This window comes from Babylonia areolata, chromosome 14 (genome assembly GCF_041734735.1).
Source record: "Babylonia areolata isolate BAREFJ2019XMU chromosome 14, ASM4173473v1, whole genome shotgun sequence".
Lineage (NCBI taxonomy): Eukaryota > Metazoa > Mollusca > Gastropoda > Neogastropoda > Buccinidae > Babylonia > Babylonia areolata.
In genome coordinates this window covers 21,934,562-21,951,826 of record NC_134889.1, presented here as the reverse complement: position 1 = coordinate 21,951,826, position 17,265 = coordinate 21,934,562, and the positions used below count along the sequence as shown (strand labels likewise).

Sequence of the window (17,265 nt, the reverse complement as noted above, 5' to 3'; positions counted from 1 at the left end):
TTTGTTGTGGATGACAGTTGTTGTAGATGACAGTTGTTGATCAGGAAAGTTACCCTGTATATAGCTTGTTGTGGATGACAGTTGTTGATCAGGAAAGTTACCCTGTATATAGCTTGTTGTGGATGACAGTTGTTGATCAGGAAAGTTACCCTGTATATAGCTTGTTGTGGATGACAGTTGTTGATCAGGAAAGTTACCCTGTATATGGTGGTGTGTCCATCGAGATCGATGATGACCATCGTTGTCATCCAGATGGGGGATGGGGGATGGGGGGAGGGTGGTGGTGGGGTGGGGGGAAGGATGCTCATGAATCTATCTGTGAGTGCGCAGATGGCTGAATAGTCCAATCTGCGCACGAAATGTTCGCTGACAGTTGGGGCAGACAAAGACAGGCATGTCATTGTCAGGGAGCTTGTTTGCCCGTGACTTTCTGGCCTGCCTCTTCTCAACAGCTGCAGCAGTCCTGTTGGCCTCGCACAACCTGGCGCCTTTGTGCACAGCAGCGCGCCATTTGTCACGGTCCACTGCAGATTCCTCCCAGGAGTCAGGGTTGATATCAAACGCTTTCAGAGAGACTTTCAGAGTATCTCTGAAGCGCTTCTTCTGACCTCCGTGTGATCTCTTCCCTTGTTGCAGCTCGCCATAGAAGAGCCTTTTGGGCAGCCGATGGTCTGGCATGCGCGCCACGTGTCCAGCCCAGCGAAGCTGGGACTGCATCAGGATGGTGAAGATGCTGGGAAGGGTGGCTTTTGCGAGCACCTCTGTGTCTGGTGTCTTGTCTTGCCACTTGATGTTCAGTAGCTTCCTTAGGCATGTTGTGTGGAAGTGGTTCAGCTTCTTGGCATGTCGTTGGTACACTGTCCAAGTTTCGCAGGCGTACAGTAGTGTGGGGAGAACTACTGCTCTGTAGACCTTTAGCTTGGTCTCAAGACTAATGCCTCTTCTGTTCCAGACATTTGCACTGAGTCTACCAAAAGTTGCGCTTGCTCTTGCAATCCTGACGTTCACTTCATCGTCGATGGTCGCATTTCGTGACAGTGTGCTGCCAAGGTATGTGAACCGCTCCACCGCACTGAGTCTCTGACCGTTGACTGTGATGTTGGGCTCAACGTAGGGTTTCCCTGGGGCTGGCTGATGGAGAACTTCAGTTTTCCTCGTGCTGATGGTAAGGCCGAAGTTCCTGCTGGCAGTGGCAAACTTGTCGACGCTGAGTTGCATGTCAGCTTCAGATCCAGCGTTGAGGGCACAATCATCAGCAAACAAAAAGTCTCTGATGATGTCTGTCATGACCTTCGTTTTTGCTTGAAGCCTTCTGAGGTTAAACAGCTTGCCATCTGTTCGGTACTTTAGGCCGATTCCAACATCACCATCTCTGAAGGCATCAGTAAGCATTGCAGAGAACATGAGGCTGAACAGCGTTGGAGCCAGGACGCAGCCTTGCTTGACACCATTTGTGACAGCAAAAGGAGCAGATGTTTCACCATTGTCCTGGACTCGAGCCTGCATGCCTTCATGGAATTGGCTGACCAAGGAAATAAATTTCCGAGGGCATCCGTACTTGGCCATGATCTTCCACAGTCCCTCTCTACTCACGGTGTCGAAGGCCTTAGTGAGGTCGACATAGGTGGAGAACAGATCAGCATTTTGCTCCTGACATTTCTCTTGCAGCTGCCTTGCAGCAAACACCATGTCAGTGGTTCCGCGCTCTTTCCGGAATCCACATTGGCTCTCAGGCAAATGACCTTGGTCAAGGTGTGCTGTGAGGCGGTTAAGTAGGATCCTGGCAAGTATCTTGCCTGCGATGGAGAGCAAGGAAATGCCCCGATGGTTATCACAGGCTTGCCGGTTCCCCTTTCGCTTGTACAAGTGAATGATAGATGCATCTTTGAAATCCTGGGGGATCGTCTCTTCTTTCCACATGAGTGAGTACAGCTGATGAAGCTTCTCAGTCAGCACAGTGCCTCCATCCTTGTAGACCTCTGCTGGTATGGAGTCTGAGCCAGGTGCTTTGCCACTGGATAGCAGACGGATTGCTTTCTGGGTCTCAAGAAGTGTTGGCGGATCGTCCAGTGCTTCGTTGGTGGGGACTTGTGGGAGACGGTCTATGGCTTCATCATTTATGGAGGAAGGGCGATTTAAGACACTGTTGAAGTGCTCAGCCCATCGTTCGAGAATGTTCTCCTTCTCGGTGATCAAGGTATTCCCATCTGCACTGAGGAGGGGGGATGATCCTGAGGATGTGGGACCATAGACTTCTTTTAAGGCATCATAGAACCTCTTCATATCGTGCCTGTCAGCATATCCCTGGATCTCATCAGCTTTGTCACTCAGCCACTTATCCTGCATCTGGCGTAACTTTTGCTGAACAGTCCTGCGGATGGCATTGTATGCATCTTTTTTTGATGTGGACTTTGGGTTGCTCAGGTGGGCTTGATGCAGACGGCGTTTCTCATCCAGAAGCTGCTTGATTTCATCACAGTTTTCATCAAACCAGTCTTTGTGCTTTCTGGTCATGGGTCCAAGGGTCTCTGAAGCTGTACTATAGATCAGCTCACGCAGGGTCCTCCAGTCAGACTCCACATTCTGGTTGTCCAGAGAGGCGGATTCCAGACGATCTTCCAGCAGCTCCACAAAGGACTGTTTGATGGTGATGCTTTTCAGCTTAGCGATGTTGAGCCGTTTTGGAGCCTTCTGGCCTTGGGGGCGTCTCTTGGGTTGGATTCGAATATTCAGCTTCGAGACTACAAGGCGATGGTCTGTCCAACACTCGGCGCCGCACATGGTCTTTGTTACACGTACATCTTGCCTATCCCTTTTCCTGACGATGACATAATCGATGAGATGCCAATGCTTTGAGCGAGGGTGCATCCATGACGTCCTGTTACGGGTAGGGAGGCAGAAAACTGTGTTGGTTATCAGCAGTTCGTGCTCTGCACAGGTCTGAAGCAAAAGCAGTCCATTTGGGTTGCAGTGGCCCACACCGTGCTTTCCAATCACTCCATCCCAGGAGATGTAGTCAGAGCCAACTCTAGCATTGAAGTCCCCAAGAATGATGAGCTTGTCTGCTTTAGGGATGGCAGCAATGACAGAGTGAAGGTCCTCGTAGAACTTCGCCTTCACTTCATCCGGGTTGGTCATGGTTGGGGCGTAGGCACTGACAATGGTGAGGTGCTTCTGGCCAGATGCCAGTGGGAGTTTCATGGTCATAAGCCTATCGTTGACTCCCTTTGGGATTCCAGCTAGCTTGCTGACAAGTGCTGTTTTTACTGCAAAACCAACGCCAGCCTCACGTCGCTCTTCGCTTCCTCGTCCACTCCAGAAGAAGGTGTAACCAGATCCCCGTTCACAGAGCTCGCCTTCACCTGCAAGCCGAGTCTCACTCAAGGCTGCGATGTCAATGTTGTATCTGGCGAGTTCGGATGCAACTAGTGCCGTTCTCCTTTGGGGTCTGTCCGCGTTATCTCTGTCCAGGAGAGTCCTTATGTTCCAAGTACCAATGGTGAGAGGAACGATCCTTGTTTTTTTCTTTTCTTTCTCTTTGTTTCGACCGCTGATGTAGGGTCCCCGCCAGCCGCGGTATGCTGGCCAGGGTGATATGGAGCAGGCAATTTTTAGGGCACCTTTTCTAGCCCCTTCCTCATGCCAGGGAGGTGAGCAGTGCATTCCTAAAGAGGGCTGCTCAGACGCTCAGACGGCTGCCGAGCTCCATCGCTGCTCCTGTCGACGAAGAACGACCCTATGGCCTGAGCCGCCTGCGTGCAGGTCTGCGGCTGCGACTGCCAGTGTACCCACACCTGTCGTTTCGTCGCTCGCCTGTCGCCACAGGACTTGGGGGTGATGAAATGATGAAGGATGAAAGGTCATTTTGGATGACTGATGACTTGCGCGATGAGTTTGTTTAAAGTGAAGAGGAGTTGCGCAACGTCGACCTCACTCTCTCGTCCGGGTCCACCAATTTCCAGTGGCAAGACTAAGTCGAGACGACTGGAGGATGAGCACGGATGCAGTGGATGACCAAGATATCCTTTCGGTGTCTCATCTTGCTCTCTGCACTCCACAGTGCGTTGCTGTAACCGCCTTCCTCTCCGTTGAACCGATAGGTTTCTTCCGCAGATTCTGCCGGATCCAGACTTCGCATACATGGGTAGACACACCCCGGGGGCCAACTGCGTGTGGCATGCACACAGCCCAGTGGAGCTAGATGGCCGTCGGTGGCTCTCCTGAGCCGACGCCCTTTTATGGATCTCCATAAGGGTGTCTAGCCACCCGCCTCACCAGTCCCAGAAGGGAGCGGTGGAAGTGCCGGTTTAGTCGTCGGCAACCCGACCCTGAACAGGTTGTACTGGATTACAGGTTACCAGTAGCAGATCTAATGACCTGACCTGACACTGTATATAGCTTGTTGTGGATGACAGTTGTTGATCAGGAAAGTTACCCTGTATATAGCTTGTTGTGGATGACAGTTGTTGATCAGGAAAGTTACCCTGTTTATAGCTTGTTGTGATGATAGTTGTTGATCAGGAAAGTTACCCTCTATATAGCTTGTTGTGGATGACAGTTGTTGATCAGGAACGTTACCCTGTATATAGCTTGTTGTAGATGGCAGTTGTTGATCAGAAAAAAACTAACTTCCCTTCTGAGTTTGTTACATGGATTCCCAGTTCTTTTTTTTTTTTTTTTTGACTCACTTGTGTAAATAAAGTGAGTCTATGTTTTAACCGAGTGTTCGGTTGCCTGTGTGTGTGTGTGTGTGTGTTTGTGTGTCTCTGTGTGTGTGTGTCCGTGGTAAACTTTAACATTACCATTTTCTCTGCAAATACTTTGTCAGTTGACACCAAATTTTTTTTCTTTGTTTCTTACTGCCACATCATGTGTGCACCATTTCAGTGACATTACTACTCCCATGCCACTCATTCTGGGTTCCCTGTACACAGCCATACCCCATGTCGTCTGTTTGCAGTCAGGAGTCCACAGTTCAGTTTAGCTCCCTTGGGACGAATAGTTTTCTCCCTTGCTTTTCCCTACAGATGACCCATTTGTTAGGGTTAGGAAAAAAAATCACAAAAAATACAAAACATAAAATAACTGAATGAAACTCACTGTACTTGACCCACTGACCGCTCTCCTCACGTCGTGTGTACGCCCACCCCCTCCCTCTCTTCGCAGCCCTCAGAAGCTGAGTCACTGTCAGTACCTTCTTCCTGGTAGCTTTCTTCACTGCAGATACTTTATTCAACAACTTCATCCTCCTCGTCGATGTCGAAATCTTCAGTTTGAAGCATTTCAATCACTTCAGCAGCAGTAAAAAGCCACTGTCGTGATCCATTTTGCTCCAAAAATTTCCACTTGTATCGCCTGTGACACCATTTTTGATACATATGCAGATTAGCTTGTCATGTGGGGTGCTACAGAATCTCACGAAGAAACTTTCCGTTCGACCCTTGACACATTCACAATGCCTGGTGTAGCTGTGATTGTTGTGCTACCCCATGAGGAAAACGTGGAAAAATGTTTGATTGTAGCGTTCTGTTGTCTGGAACGGTGCCTTACGTCGGGAACACTATAGCGTCCCGTCGTCCGGAGTGAGTTGAAGAGTTTCAAAACAAAACTATTCCATTCTGCCTACCATGTCATTGGCTACAAAACAAAACTATTCTGTTCTGCCTACCATGTCATTGGCTAACATGCTTCTTGGGCTTCTGCTGGACATGTGTGTGTTGTTCCTGGTGTGTTTGTTTGTGTGGGCACTCGCTTTTCCCTACATTGGGTTTATGCATGTACGTTTGTGTTTGTGTAATTTTATTTATTGCTGTAGTGTAAATGCCATGAGTTCCTAGCCTGGGGGGTGTGAGTTTTCAATCTGTATCATTATTTTCATGATCATCATCCCCATCATCATTATTATTAACATTTATTATTCTCATTATTATGATGTTATTTTCAACATTATCATTATTATTATTATTATTACTATTTTCATTATTGTTATCATCATCATTATTGTTGTTGTTGTTATCATCATCATCATCATTATTGTTAGTATTAATATTATTATTATCATCATCATTGTTAGTATTATTATTATTATCATTATCATCATTAGTATTATTATTATTTCATCATCATCATCATTATTGTTAGTATTATTATTATTATCATTATTGATTACAACAGTGAATCACTGTTACAGGCACTGTCACACTGTGGTCGCCAAATGTCAAAGGTCCCTTGGTCAAAGTGCTCACGCACAAAGCACCGGTCAGAGCTGTGGCCATTGACTCCACCGGCAAGTAAGTGGTCAGATGAACCTGTCCTTGATCGTGCGGCCACTATGTGATGATATTACTTACACTGGAGATTTTGTTGTTGTTGGTTTTTTTTTGTTGGTTTTTTAATTAACAAATAATGAGGCCAGGAGATTAAATGATTAACAAATAGTAAAGAGCGGTAACTCTCTCCATTCACAAGGTACACAACTTCAAGTCAGTGCTGCTTACGCTACCGATTCAGCTAGCACACAGGTAAATAAAAGGTACATTGGAACAAACCCAGACACTTCCTCATAAAAGGAAGCGCCGGGCCTGTCCTTATACCGATCATTTGACATGTGCACACAGCAGCAAAGACAGAAGAAATGTGCAAACACAAATTAGCTTTTATTCAAGACTGGCATAGGCTCTTTAATCCTGAACAAACCACACAGAACACATGCACAATACAGAACAGAAAACCTAGAGGAATGAGAGAGAGAGAAGAGAGAAGATGAGCAGGAGGAAGGAGGGAGATGGATTATTGAGTTCAGTTGTGAATCCGCCAGTTTCAGTTTCAGTTTCAGTAGCTCAAGGAGGCGTCACTGCGTTCGGACAAATCCATATACGCTACACCACATCTGCCAAGCAGATGCCTGACCAGCAGCGTAACCCAACGCGCTTAGTCAGGCCTTGGAAAAAAAAAAGGTGAATAAATAATAGATAATCTTACATAAATAAATAAATAAATAATTGAATAAATAATAATTATAATATAAAAAAAGGTAGTAGTAATAGAATCCGCCAGCTTGTGAAGATTTAAACCCAGAGAGAGAGAGAGAGAGGGTGTGGGGAGGTATGGGTTTGGAAAGACTGGAAGAAGGAAGATAGTTAACCAAGTCAGCTTGTGAGTATTCAAACAGTGAGAGAGAGAGGGTGAGGGGGATGGGGGTATGGGTTGGAAGGACTGGAGGAAGGAGGAAGATTGTTAACCAATAAAGTTTTAAGTCAGCCAGCTAGTGAGTAATCAAACAGAAGCGTGAAGGTACAGATTGGAAAGAGATTGGGGGAAGGGGGTGAGAGGTTAACGTAGGAAGTTGTGATTTAAACTTCAGATATGCAAACAGTAAAACTTAAACTAAATACAGACCAAATTTGAAACAGATTGGTTGAAATTTAGTGGGTAAACCAAGATAACAAAAATTGGTAATTTTAGGCGTTTTCGGGTGGTAGAACCATGCCTTAACAACCTAGACAGTATTGAAACCCAGAGACACAGCGAGGGTATGGATGGGAAAGATTGGAGGAAGGGGGTGAGAGGGTAACGTAGGAAGTTGTGATTTAACAACCTAGACAGTATTGAAACCCAGAGACACAGCGAGGGTATGGATGGGAAAGATTGAAGGAAGGGGGTGAGAGGTTAACGTAGGAAGTTGTGATTTAACAACCTAGACAGTATTGAAACCCAGAGACACAGCGAGGGTACAGATTGGAGGAAGGGGGTGAGAGGTTAACGTAGGAAGTTGTGATTTAACAACCTAGACAGTATTGAAACCCAGAGACACAGCGAGGGTACAGATGGGAAAGATTGGAGGAAGGGGGTGAGAGGTTAATTCTTTCCATACGAACGGCGAAAGAGACGACGTTCACAGCGTTTCACCCCAGTTACCATCATCAAAATATTGCAAGCGGAAGGCTCTTATACTGAAGACGTGAATGTTGACAAAGAATACCGCAATTCTGACGACGGAAGATAAAGGTTGGGTCATTCAGACATCCACTGGACATCCGAGGGGTCTGTGTAGAGGAGAAGAGAGGACTGGCCGTACTGAGTGAGTTAACATAGGAAGTTGTGATTTAACAACCTAGACAGTATTGAAACCCAGAGACACAGCGAGGGTACAGATTGGAGGAAGGGGAGCAGACATGCCTACCATCTTGATATGTCCATATTTGTTTTTGATAAACAACGAAAGTGTCACAGCTTTACAAAATTACAAAAAAAATATGTGGCTGTTCTAGCGCAGTTGGCTTCCTCAAACAGTTGCAATTTCAGATCAGATGTGCATGTGCCAGCATTCTCTTGAAAAGCAGAAATCTAGAAAGGGCGCGAAAGGAAACGGCAAATCAATGTGGCGACGAAAAAGGATTAGAGATGAATTTCAAGAAAACAGAACTGATGATGACTGAGTGAAGTTGTTTGTGTTTTTTTCTTCTCTGTTGACAATATTGGGGTGTACAAAGCAATTCAGTGATGTGTGTGTGTGTGTGTCTCTCTCTCTCTTTCTCACAGCTACATGGCCACATCAGGGGTGGACAAGCGCCTGAAGGTGTTTGACCTGAGGACGTACAAGCTGCTCAACAAGACCCACATCCCTGTCGGGGCCTCGTCCCTGTCCTTCAGTCAGCGAGGTCTGCTGGCTGCTGGCCTGGGAAACCGCGTCCAGGTCAGCTGGAGTTTCTGGTGTTCATTTGTTTATTTGCACCTGTGGGATTTGAGACTGTGATGACACCTGTGTCAATTTACATATGTGTGTGTGTTTGTATGTGTGTGTATATGTATATGTATGTATGTATATATATATATATATATATATATATATATATATATATATATATATATATATATGTATGTATGTATACATTATATACATGTATATGTGTATGTGTATATGTATGTGTATATATATATATATATATATATATATATATATATATATATATATATATATAGACAGACAGACAGACAGACAGACAGATAGATATAGATATATATATATATATATATATATATATATATATATATATATATATGTGTGTGTGTGTGTGTGTGTGTGTGTATATAGATATATGTAGATATATAGATATAGATACATATAGATAGATATATATAGAGAGAGAGAGATATAGATATATATAGATATATATATATATATATATATATATATATATATATATATATATATATATATATATATATATATATCTTTCTCTCTCTTTTATCATGTCAGTCTTACATATGCATATTTTAGCCATTGTCATGTTAAACTTTGTAGACTTTGTACATATTTTACGACACTTAGTCTTAAATTTCATTATTTTTTGTTGTGAAGCGCGGTGAGCCCCATCTGAGATGGGGGTACTGCGCTATATAAGCCTACATTTTATTATTATTTTTATTAGTTTCCAGGAAGTATCATAGCATCCAGGTAAGTTGGAGTTTCTGGTGTTAGTGTCAAGGAAGTGTCAAAGCGTCCAGGTCAGTTGGAGTTTCTGGTGTTATTTTGTCACCCGTTATCTGGGTGTGTGGTCACATCTGGGATGTATAGAATGCTATGTGTTCACATCTGGGATGTTGTGTGGTCACATCTGGGATGTATAGAATGTTGTGTGGTCACATCTGGAATGTTGTGTTGTCACAACTGGGATGTATGGAATGTTGTGTGGTCACATCTGGGGTGTACAGAATGTTGTGTGGTCACATCTGGGGTGTATAGAATGTTGTGTGGTCACATCTGGGATGTTGTGTGGTCACATCTGGGATGTTGTGTTGTCACAACTGGGATGTATGGAATGTTGTGTGGTCACATCTGGGATGTATAGAATGTTGTGTGGTCACATCTGGAATGTTGTGTTGTCACAACTGGGATGTATGGAATGTTGTGTGGTCACATCTGGGATGTATAGAATGTTGTGTGGTCACATCTGGGGTGTATAGAATGTTGTGTGGTCACATTGGTGGGGAGTCCATATATATATACCAAGGCCGTTACCCGTTGCAGGTCTACAAGGACAGCAAGAGTGGAGTGGTCACCCCTTACCTGAGCCACGTGATGGGTGGCTCGGTGCACAGCGTGCAGTTCTGTCCCTTTGAGGACGTCCTGGGCAGTGGCCACCAGAGGGGGTTCTCCTCCCTCATTGTTCCAGGTGTGTGTCGGGAGAGGGGGTATGGGGTGGGGGGAGAGTATGTGTGTGTTGTGTTTGTGTCTTGTTTGTGTTCACTCGTTCACTCGTATGCACACGAGTGTGCTTTTACGTGTATGATCGTTTTTACCCCGCCATGTAGGCAGCCATACTCCGTTTTCGGGGGTGTGCATGCTGGGTATGTTCTTGTTTCCATAACCCACCGAACGCTGACATGGATTACAGGATCTTTAACGTGCGTATTTGATCTGCTTGCATATACACACGAAGGGGGTTCAGGCACTAGCAGGTCTGCACATATGTTGACATGGGAGATCGTAAAAATCTCCACCCTTTACCCACCAGGCGCCGTCACCGTGATTCGAACCCGGGACCCTCAGATTGACAGCCCAACGCTTTAACCACTCGGCTATTCCGCCCGTCGTCTTGTTTGTGTGAATTTTGTGTGTGGTGCTGGGTAGGTGTAGGGAGGAGTGGGGTTGAACGTGTGTGTGTTGAGTGTGTCAAGTGTATGTATGTATGTATGTATGTATGTGTGTGTGCGCGTGTATATTGGGTGGAGGTGTGTAGTGTAGTGTAAAGTAGTGTAGTGTAGCGTGTGTTTGTGACTGAGTTTGTGTTTATGCATGTGTGCGTATGTGCATGTTCACAGCTCCTTACTTTTTCTGTAAGAGTTCTTAACACAAAATTGTTTTGACAGTGAACGGTAGAGATCCTGAGGGTGTTATAAGATGAATAGTTGTGTAATCCGTTCGTGATATAAAATGGAATTGTTTGACAGGGTCTGGGGATGCAAACTACGACGCACTGAGCATCAACCCTATGGCCAACAGGAAGCAGAGGCAACACACTGAAGTCCGCTTGCTCCTGGACAAGGTAATGTGTGTATGTTTTGTGTCGTAGTGTGTGTGTGTGTGCGTTGTGCTGTGTGTGAGTGTGGGGGTGGGTGTGGGGCAGGGTGGATGTGTGTGGTTGAGTGTGTGTGTAGGTGTGTGTGTGTGTGTGTGTATGTCAAAATTACATTTACTTCTACAGTTCCATTGCAAAAAGCGAAATAGGCCTGCGCCACACCCATCATCATTACATCCTGCTGTCTGCATAAGTGAATAGATACATAGAATAAAGAGTATCTGTGTAATTTTGACTATCTGATCCATTTTCTGCAAGATCACAACTATCATATAATTGCCCTCCAGTCCCTCAATTGTTATAAAAGCAATCTCCCTAAGTTAGAGGGTTACTTCTACCCTCCAGTTATTGATGAAACAGAGCGCAAAGGAAAAGTTAAAGTTGCAACCTATATTTCAGATTCAATCATATATAAAGCTAGAAAACCACCATGTTATAGTATAGACAAACGTTTGTATTCTTCAACTATAGAGCTTTCTGTCTTAGATAAAACATTAATTGTAGTTAACTGTTACTACCCTGATGGAGTTTCAAGAGGTGAAGCTGACTGGTTAATGGATTTAGATTTATCCCATAGCTGGATAATTCTAGGGGATTTTAATGCGCACCATGCCTTGTGGTCGGACAAAAATTGCGAATTCACAACCAACAATGAATATCTAGCGAATACCATAGTTCATTCTAACTTAACTATATTAAATGATGGTTCAATAACAAGAATCGCTGATCGGGCAGATCAAAAAAATTCTTCAATAGACATTTCTTTGGTGTCGACTGATATAAATCCATACTGTGAATGGCAAGTTCTCAAAACACCACTGGGGAGTGACCACCTTCCAGTTGAAATGGTATTGTCTGTAAAACATGAGATCATAATTAAAGATAATATGGGGTTGAAATATAATGAAAAGAAAGCAAACTGGGATCTGTTTGGTAATATGCTGGCTTATTACTCTGCTGATTTAAATTTCAACACTGATGTTACATCACAAGAAGATTTAGAAATTTGTTATCGGTCTCTAAGGAATGTTATTCTGAAGGCTGCTGATGGTTCAATTCCAAAAGTAAAGTATATAGCCAATCCAAAACGGTCTGGTAATCCTTGGTGGAACAGCTCATGTGAAATAGCAGTCAAAAAGAAAACAGAGGCTTTCAAAAACTGGCATAGGTATCGAAAAATCGAATCCAAAGAAAGAGTATCAGAACTGCACAACAAGTATAAACAGGCTAATAGTTTTAGTAATAAAACAGTGGCTGCTGCCAAAAAGATGTACTACACAAATCTGATTAACGACTGTACTAGCAACCCAACTGCCTCTTCAAAACTGTGGGGAGAAATAAAGCAAATAAAGGGTGTCTATAATCTTCCTGATCCTCCTTTGTATGAAAATGATATGGTGTATAAAACTAGGGAAGAGAAAGCCGAGTTATTTGCGGATACATTCGCAAAAATGAGTCAGACAGAATACTTGCCATCCTATGAGCAAAAGAGAAGGAAACAGTTTGAAGATATGAACTGCCCCTGTGAAATGGATAAGAATGATAGCAGTGCATATTACATTAATGCAGACCTAACGCTGGGGGATCTATACCGTGCTCTCAATGCTGTTAAGTCAGGGAAAGTTGCGACAGGCTCAGATCCAATATCGTACAACATGATCAGACATTTTCCAAATATCTTTTTAAAAAGAGTGTTAGTTTTTTTTCAGATTTGCTGGAATTCTGGTATCCTTCCAACTGATTGGAAGAAAGCAACCATAGTACCTATTCACAAACAAGGAAAACCTAAATCTAGCCCTTCCAGTTACCGACCTGTTTCGTTAACTCCCCATCTTGGGAAGGTTTTTGAAAGAATTTTGAAAACTAGATTAGAACACTTTCTGGAGAAGAAAGAAATTTTACCTACTTTCCAGGCTGGTTTTAGAAGAGGTAGGGGTGTTACTGATCATGTCGTCCATCTAACTTCTCATGTTAAGAAGGCACTCGCAAGGCGTCACTCCACGGTCGCAACTTTCTTTGATATTCATAGAGCCTATGACTCTGTGTGGCACTATAAATTGATTCATAAAGCAAATACAGTAGGGTTGGGAGGTCGATTTCTAAAATTTCTTAAGTCATTCTTATCCCAGAGGACATTCCAGGTGAGATTAGGGGGTATATTATCCAGATCAAGGTCCGTCAATATGGGTGTTCCCCAGGGAAGTGTGATTTCTCCCACTCTGTTTTCACTAATGCTTTATGATATGAAAAATATCAACACAAATGGTGCCACATTAGTAGCTTATGCAGATGACATAGCTCTCTGGAAGAATGTAAACTGTAATATTACAAAAAATACATCAAAACGAAATAAAATTATTAAGCATTTTCAAGATGCCATCGACAACATTGTGGAATATATGAAGGAAAGTGGTTTTCTCCTGTCTGCTGAAAAGACTGTTTTCGTCATATTTACTAAAAAGTTGATTGAATTTGAAGGTAGGGATGCTATTAAAATACAGGTAAATGACACTATCATATATCCGAATAAACAGGTGAAATTTCTCGGTGTTATCTTCCATTATAAACTTTTTTGGACTAAGCATATAAACTACCTTATTGAGAAAGCGAGGAAGAAAATCGCTCTATTACGTGTGCTTTCTGGAATCCCTGTTATAAATTGTGGCAATAATCTGATCAATGCTGCAATGGGACTAGTCCGCTCAATTATATCATATGGTCAGGAAATCTATTTCACTGCTTCAAACTCTGATCTTCATAAACTGACAAGTATTGATTCCTTAGCTTTTAAGATTGCACTTGGGTTACCGCGATGGGCTTCAATCGACAAAACGTACAAAGAAGCTGGTGTTTTGCCATTACCTGAACACAGGAAATTATGTGCCTGTAACTACATGGTAAGGGCTAGAGCTGTTCCAAATTCGGTTGTCTCTGAAATTGATGAAGAAACGTACATCTGTAGAGAAATTCGTAACAAAGCTGTATACACGTCCTTGTTCGATTTTACTAAGTCAGTCTTTGAGAGTTGCAGTCTGCCTCTTTCCCAGATTGCGAAAATTCCGAATTGTTTTCATCCGCCTTGGCTGACTGAGCAAGCAAATATTATTTTTACATATGGACAATTAAAAAAGAGTGACAGTCCACTCATTATTGCCTCTCGGGCCAAAGAACTAATTCATACACGTTTCAAATATTACCTCCGTGTTTTCACAGATGGATCAATTAGTAGTAACTCTGAAGTTGGAGCCGCTTTTGTAATCCCCGAGCTTAACATTAAAAAGAGATTCCACTTAACTAAAGGTTGTTCAATTTTTACTGCTGAATTGTTTGCAATTCTGATGGCTTTCACCTTTTTTAGTGATATGCCTCTTGTGCCTGCAAAAATCCTTATACTGTCTGATTCAAAATCAGCATTGATGGCTTTAAATAATCAATCTTCATCTGAACGAGCAGATATTATGTACGAAATTTTGTATTTAATCCACCAGTTAATTATGCGAGGCTCCGACATTTCACTCTTGTGGGTTCCTGGACATTCTAATCTTCGTGGCAACGAAATGGCCGATTTTTGTGCCAAGGAAGCGGCATCGAACAATTCAGATTCAATCACTCACAATATTCCTATTTCTGTTTCTGAAGCTTGTACTATTCTCTCAACATATATCTGGAATTTCAGACAGAAACAGTTCTTAGAAAACTCAAAAAAGAAGCTTTGGTGGGATCTCTCTCTTCCAACAAGAAAAGGCACGAACCCCCCAGGATCAATTTCCACAAGAAACTTGACACACAGGCTAAGAACTAATGCATGGTTATGCAGATTTTTGAAACCGTCACCACTATGTATTTGTGGTAAGACCCTTGACATCCCACATTTTTTGCTCAAATGTCCAGATACACATTTACATTTCAAACCCCTTCATGATATGATTACAGCCTTTAATCTTCCATTAGTCATGTCCAGCGTTTTTCACCCTAGCAAAGAAAATGGTTGGTCTCTGACAAAAACCGCAGTTGACCTAATTAAAAGCCATCCAATTGGTCGGTTTTTCTAATTTGTTTCATCCCCTTTCTGTTGCAGAGGTTCCCCTCTGTTTTATTTAATCCAAAGTAGTGTTTCGTTTTGGGTGATAGCGTCAGATTTACTTGTAGAGCAAAGTTCCCATTATTCTAATTAGTGGAACTGTTCGACCCTAACAGGTAATATGTCGTCTTGATTACATTACGAAACCTTAATTTGATGAGAAAGAGTGAGAGACAGTGTGAATATGTGTGTGTGTGTGTGTGTGTGTGTGTGAGTGGGCAGGGGAATGAGGTAGGGGAATTATAATGGGCATTTGTGTGCATGCATGGATGTATGTAGAGAGAGGGTGGGGGAGAAACGTATGTGAGTATGTGCGCGCGTTAGAATATTTTTTGGAGATAATGATATTAATGAAATTTGGTACCTTGACTTGTTAAATGTTTTTTTTTTGTTTTTTTTTTTGTTTTTTTGTTTTTTTTTGTTATTTTTTTGTTTTTGTTTTTTAAATCATACCTTCCTCAAATCAGAATTTTCCTTGTGTTGCTCAGTTAATATTTTATTCAAATGGTTGCGAAAATGTCAGTACAACAAACAGTTAATCTGACAATAAATGGTTTCAGTCAGTGTGTGTATGTTTGCGGTGGATGTGTGTGGGGGGGTGTAGATGTGCATCGGTGGGGGTGGGGGTGGATGTGTGTGGTTGAGTGTGTGAGTGTGATGTGTGTGGTTTATTGAGTGTGTATGTGTGTGTTTTCTTCAATTTTACATCTTTTCACCTGAAGTATGCATGTAAGTACATATGTATATACCAGTGTGTTACTTGCTGTTTTGTCTTGAAAGGAAAATCAGCATACATTGTCTTTTGGAACGTCAAGTTTTTGTAATTGATAGGACCTCCCCTTCGTTCATAGGCTGCAACTCCCACATTCACTCGTGTGTGCACGAGTGGGATTTTACGTGTATGACCATTTTTACCCTGCCATGTTGGCAGCCATACTCTGTTTTCGGGGGGTGATAGGACTTTTTTTTCCCTCCGTTTTCTGCATTTTTTATGGGTGCAACTCTTCCGTCTAGGCACAGAAATCTGTTTACTTATTCTTTTAATACTACTTTATAAAAAAAGAAAAAAAGAAGAAACATCAATCTTTCATTTATCCCAAGTTAACTGTTATCTTGCCTTATGATACAGTGTGTGTCTGTGTTTTCATGTACAGGAAAAGTGCTGAACAAATTTTGTTTTCAACCTCTAAACACATATTAGAAATAAAGCAATGAATGCTGTGATATGATCTTGTTCTCATATATTTTGTGTATGTTTATGTAATTATGTTTCTTTATATATTTATTATGGTTTAGGATTGTAATTTTAGTGTGATTTCTGGTGTCCTTGTATGTGAATGTGTTTTCGTGTGTTGAAAAAATATCAATAAAAAAGGGGGGGCGTGAGGGTGGGGGGAGGGGGGGTGTGATTAGAAAATTAACAACAATAAATATATAGCTTTTTTTTTATAAGTAAATGGTGTGGTTCCTTTTTCAGCTTCAACCTGAAATGATCGGACTGACGAACTGGGTGTGGGAACTGGCCAACAAGGCTGGTGGTCAGAAAGCCCCCCAGCCTTCAACTGTGAGTCCTTTGTTACTGTGTGGGTGTGGGTGTGTACATGTGTGTGTGTGTGTGTGTGTGTACATGTGTGTGTGTGTGTGTGTATGTGCGTACGTGTGTGTGTGTGAGTTACGGTGTGTGTGTGTGTGTGTATGACTGTGTGTGTGTGTGTGTGACTGTGTGTGTGTGTGTGTGTGAGCAAGAACAGAATGATTAATCTTCTTCTTTTCCTTCTACCTTAACTGTGTGAAGTTCACTGTGGTGCCATACAGTACTGTTGACCAGATTCCTGTGGGTCTGTTGGTTGGTTGAAAACCACTTCTTTCCTGAACAGCTCTCCTCTCCCCTCCCTCTTCTGCTTCTGAAAACCACGTCTTTCCTGAACAGCTCTCCTCCTCTCCCTCCCTCTTTTACTTCTGAAAACCATGTCTTTCCTGAACAGCTCTCCTCCTCTTACCGCCTTCTTTTACTTCTGAAAACCACGTCTTTCCTGAACAGCTCTCCTCTCCCTCCCTCTTCTACTTCTGAAAACCATGTCTTTCCTGAACAGCTCTCCTCTC

At 42.8% G+C, this 17,265-nt stretch overlaps 1 protein-coding gene across 4 annotated transcripts in view; it reads left to right on the top strand.

Annotated features, from left to right (window-relative positions):
* The window catches only part of LOC143289913 (WD repeat-containing protein 46-like), a 53,524-nt gene that overhangs the window by 33,107 nt on the left and 3,152 nt on the right, over nucleotides 1-17,265 (top strand). For all 4 annotated transcript variants that reach the window (XM_076599155.1, XM_076599154.1, XM_076599153.1 and 1 more), the window contains 5 exons: nucleotides 6,191-6,290; nucleotides 8,542-8,695; nucleotides 10,031-10,175; nucleotides 10,954-11,048; nucleotides 16,640-16,726. In XM_076599155.1, the coding sequence (XP_076455270.1) occupies nucleotides 6,191-6,290; nucleotides 8,542-8,695; nucleotides 10,031-10,175; nucleotides 10,954-11,048; nucleotides 16,640-16,726 (581 nt within the window). The remainder of the gene's footprint in view (nucleotides 1-6,190; nucleotides 6,291-8,541; nucleotides 8,696-10,030; nucleotides 10,176-10,953; nucleotides 11,049-16,639; nucleotides 16,727-17,265) is intronic.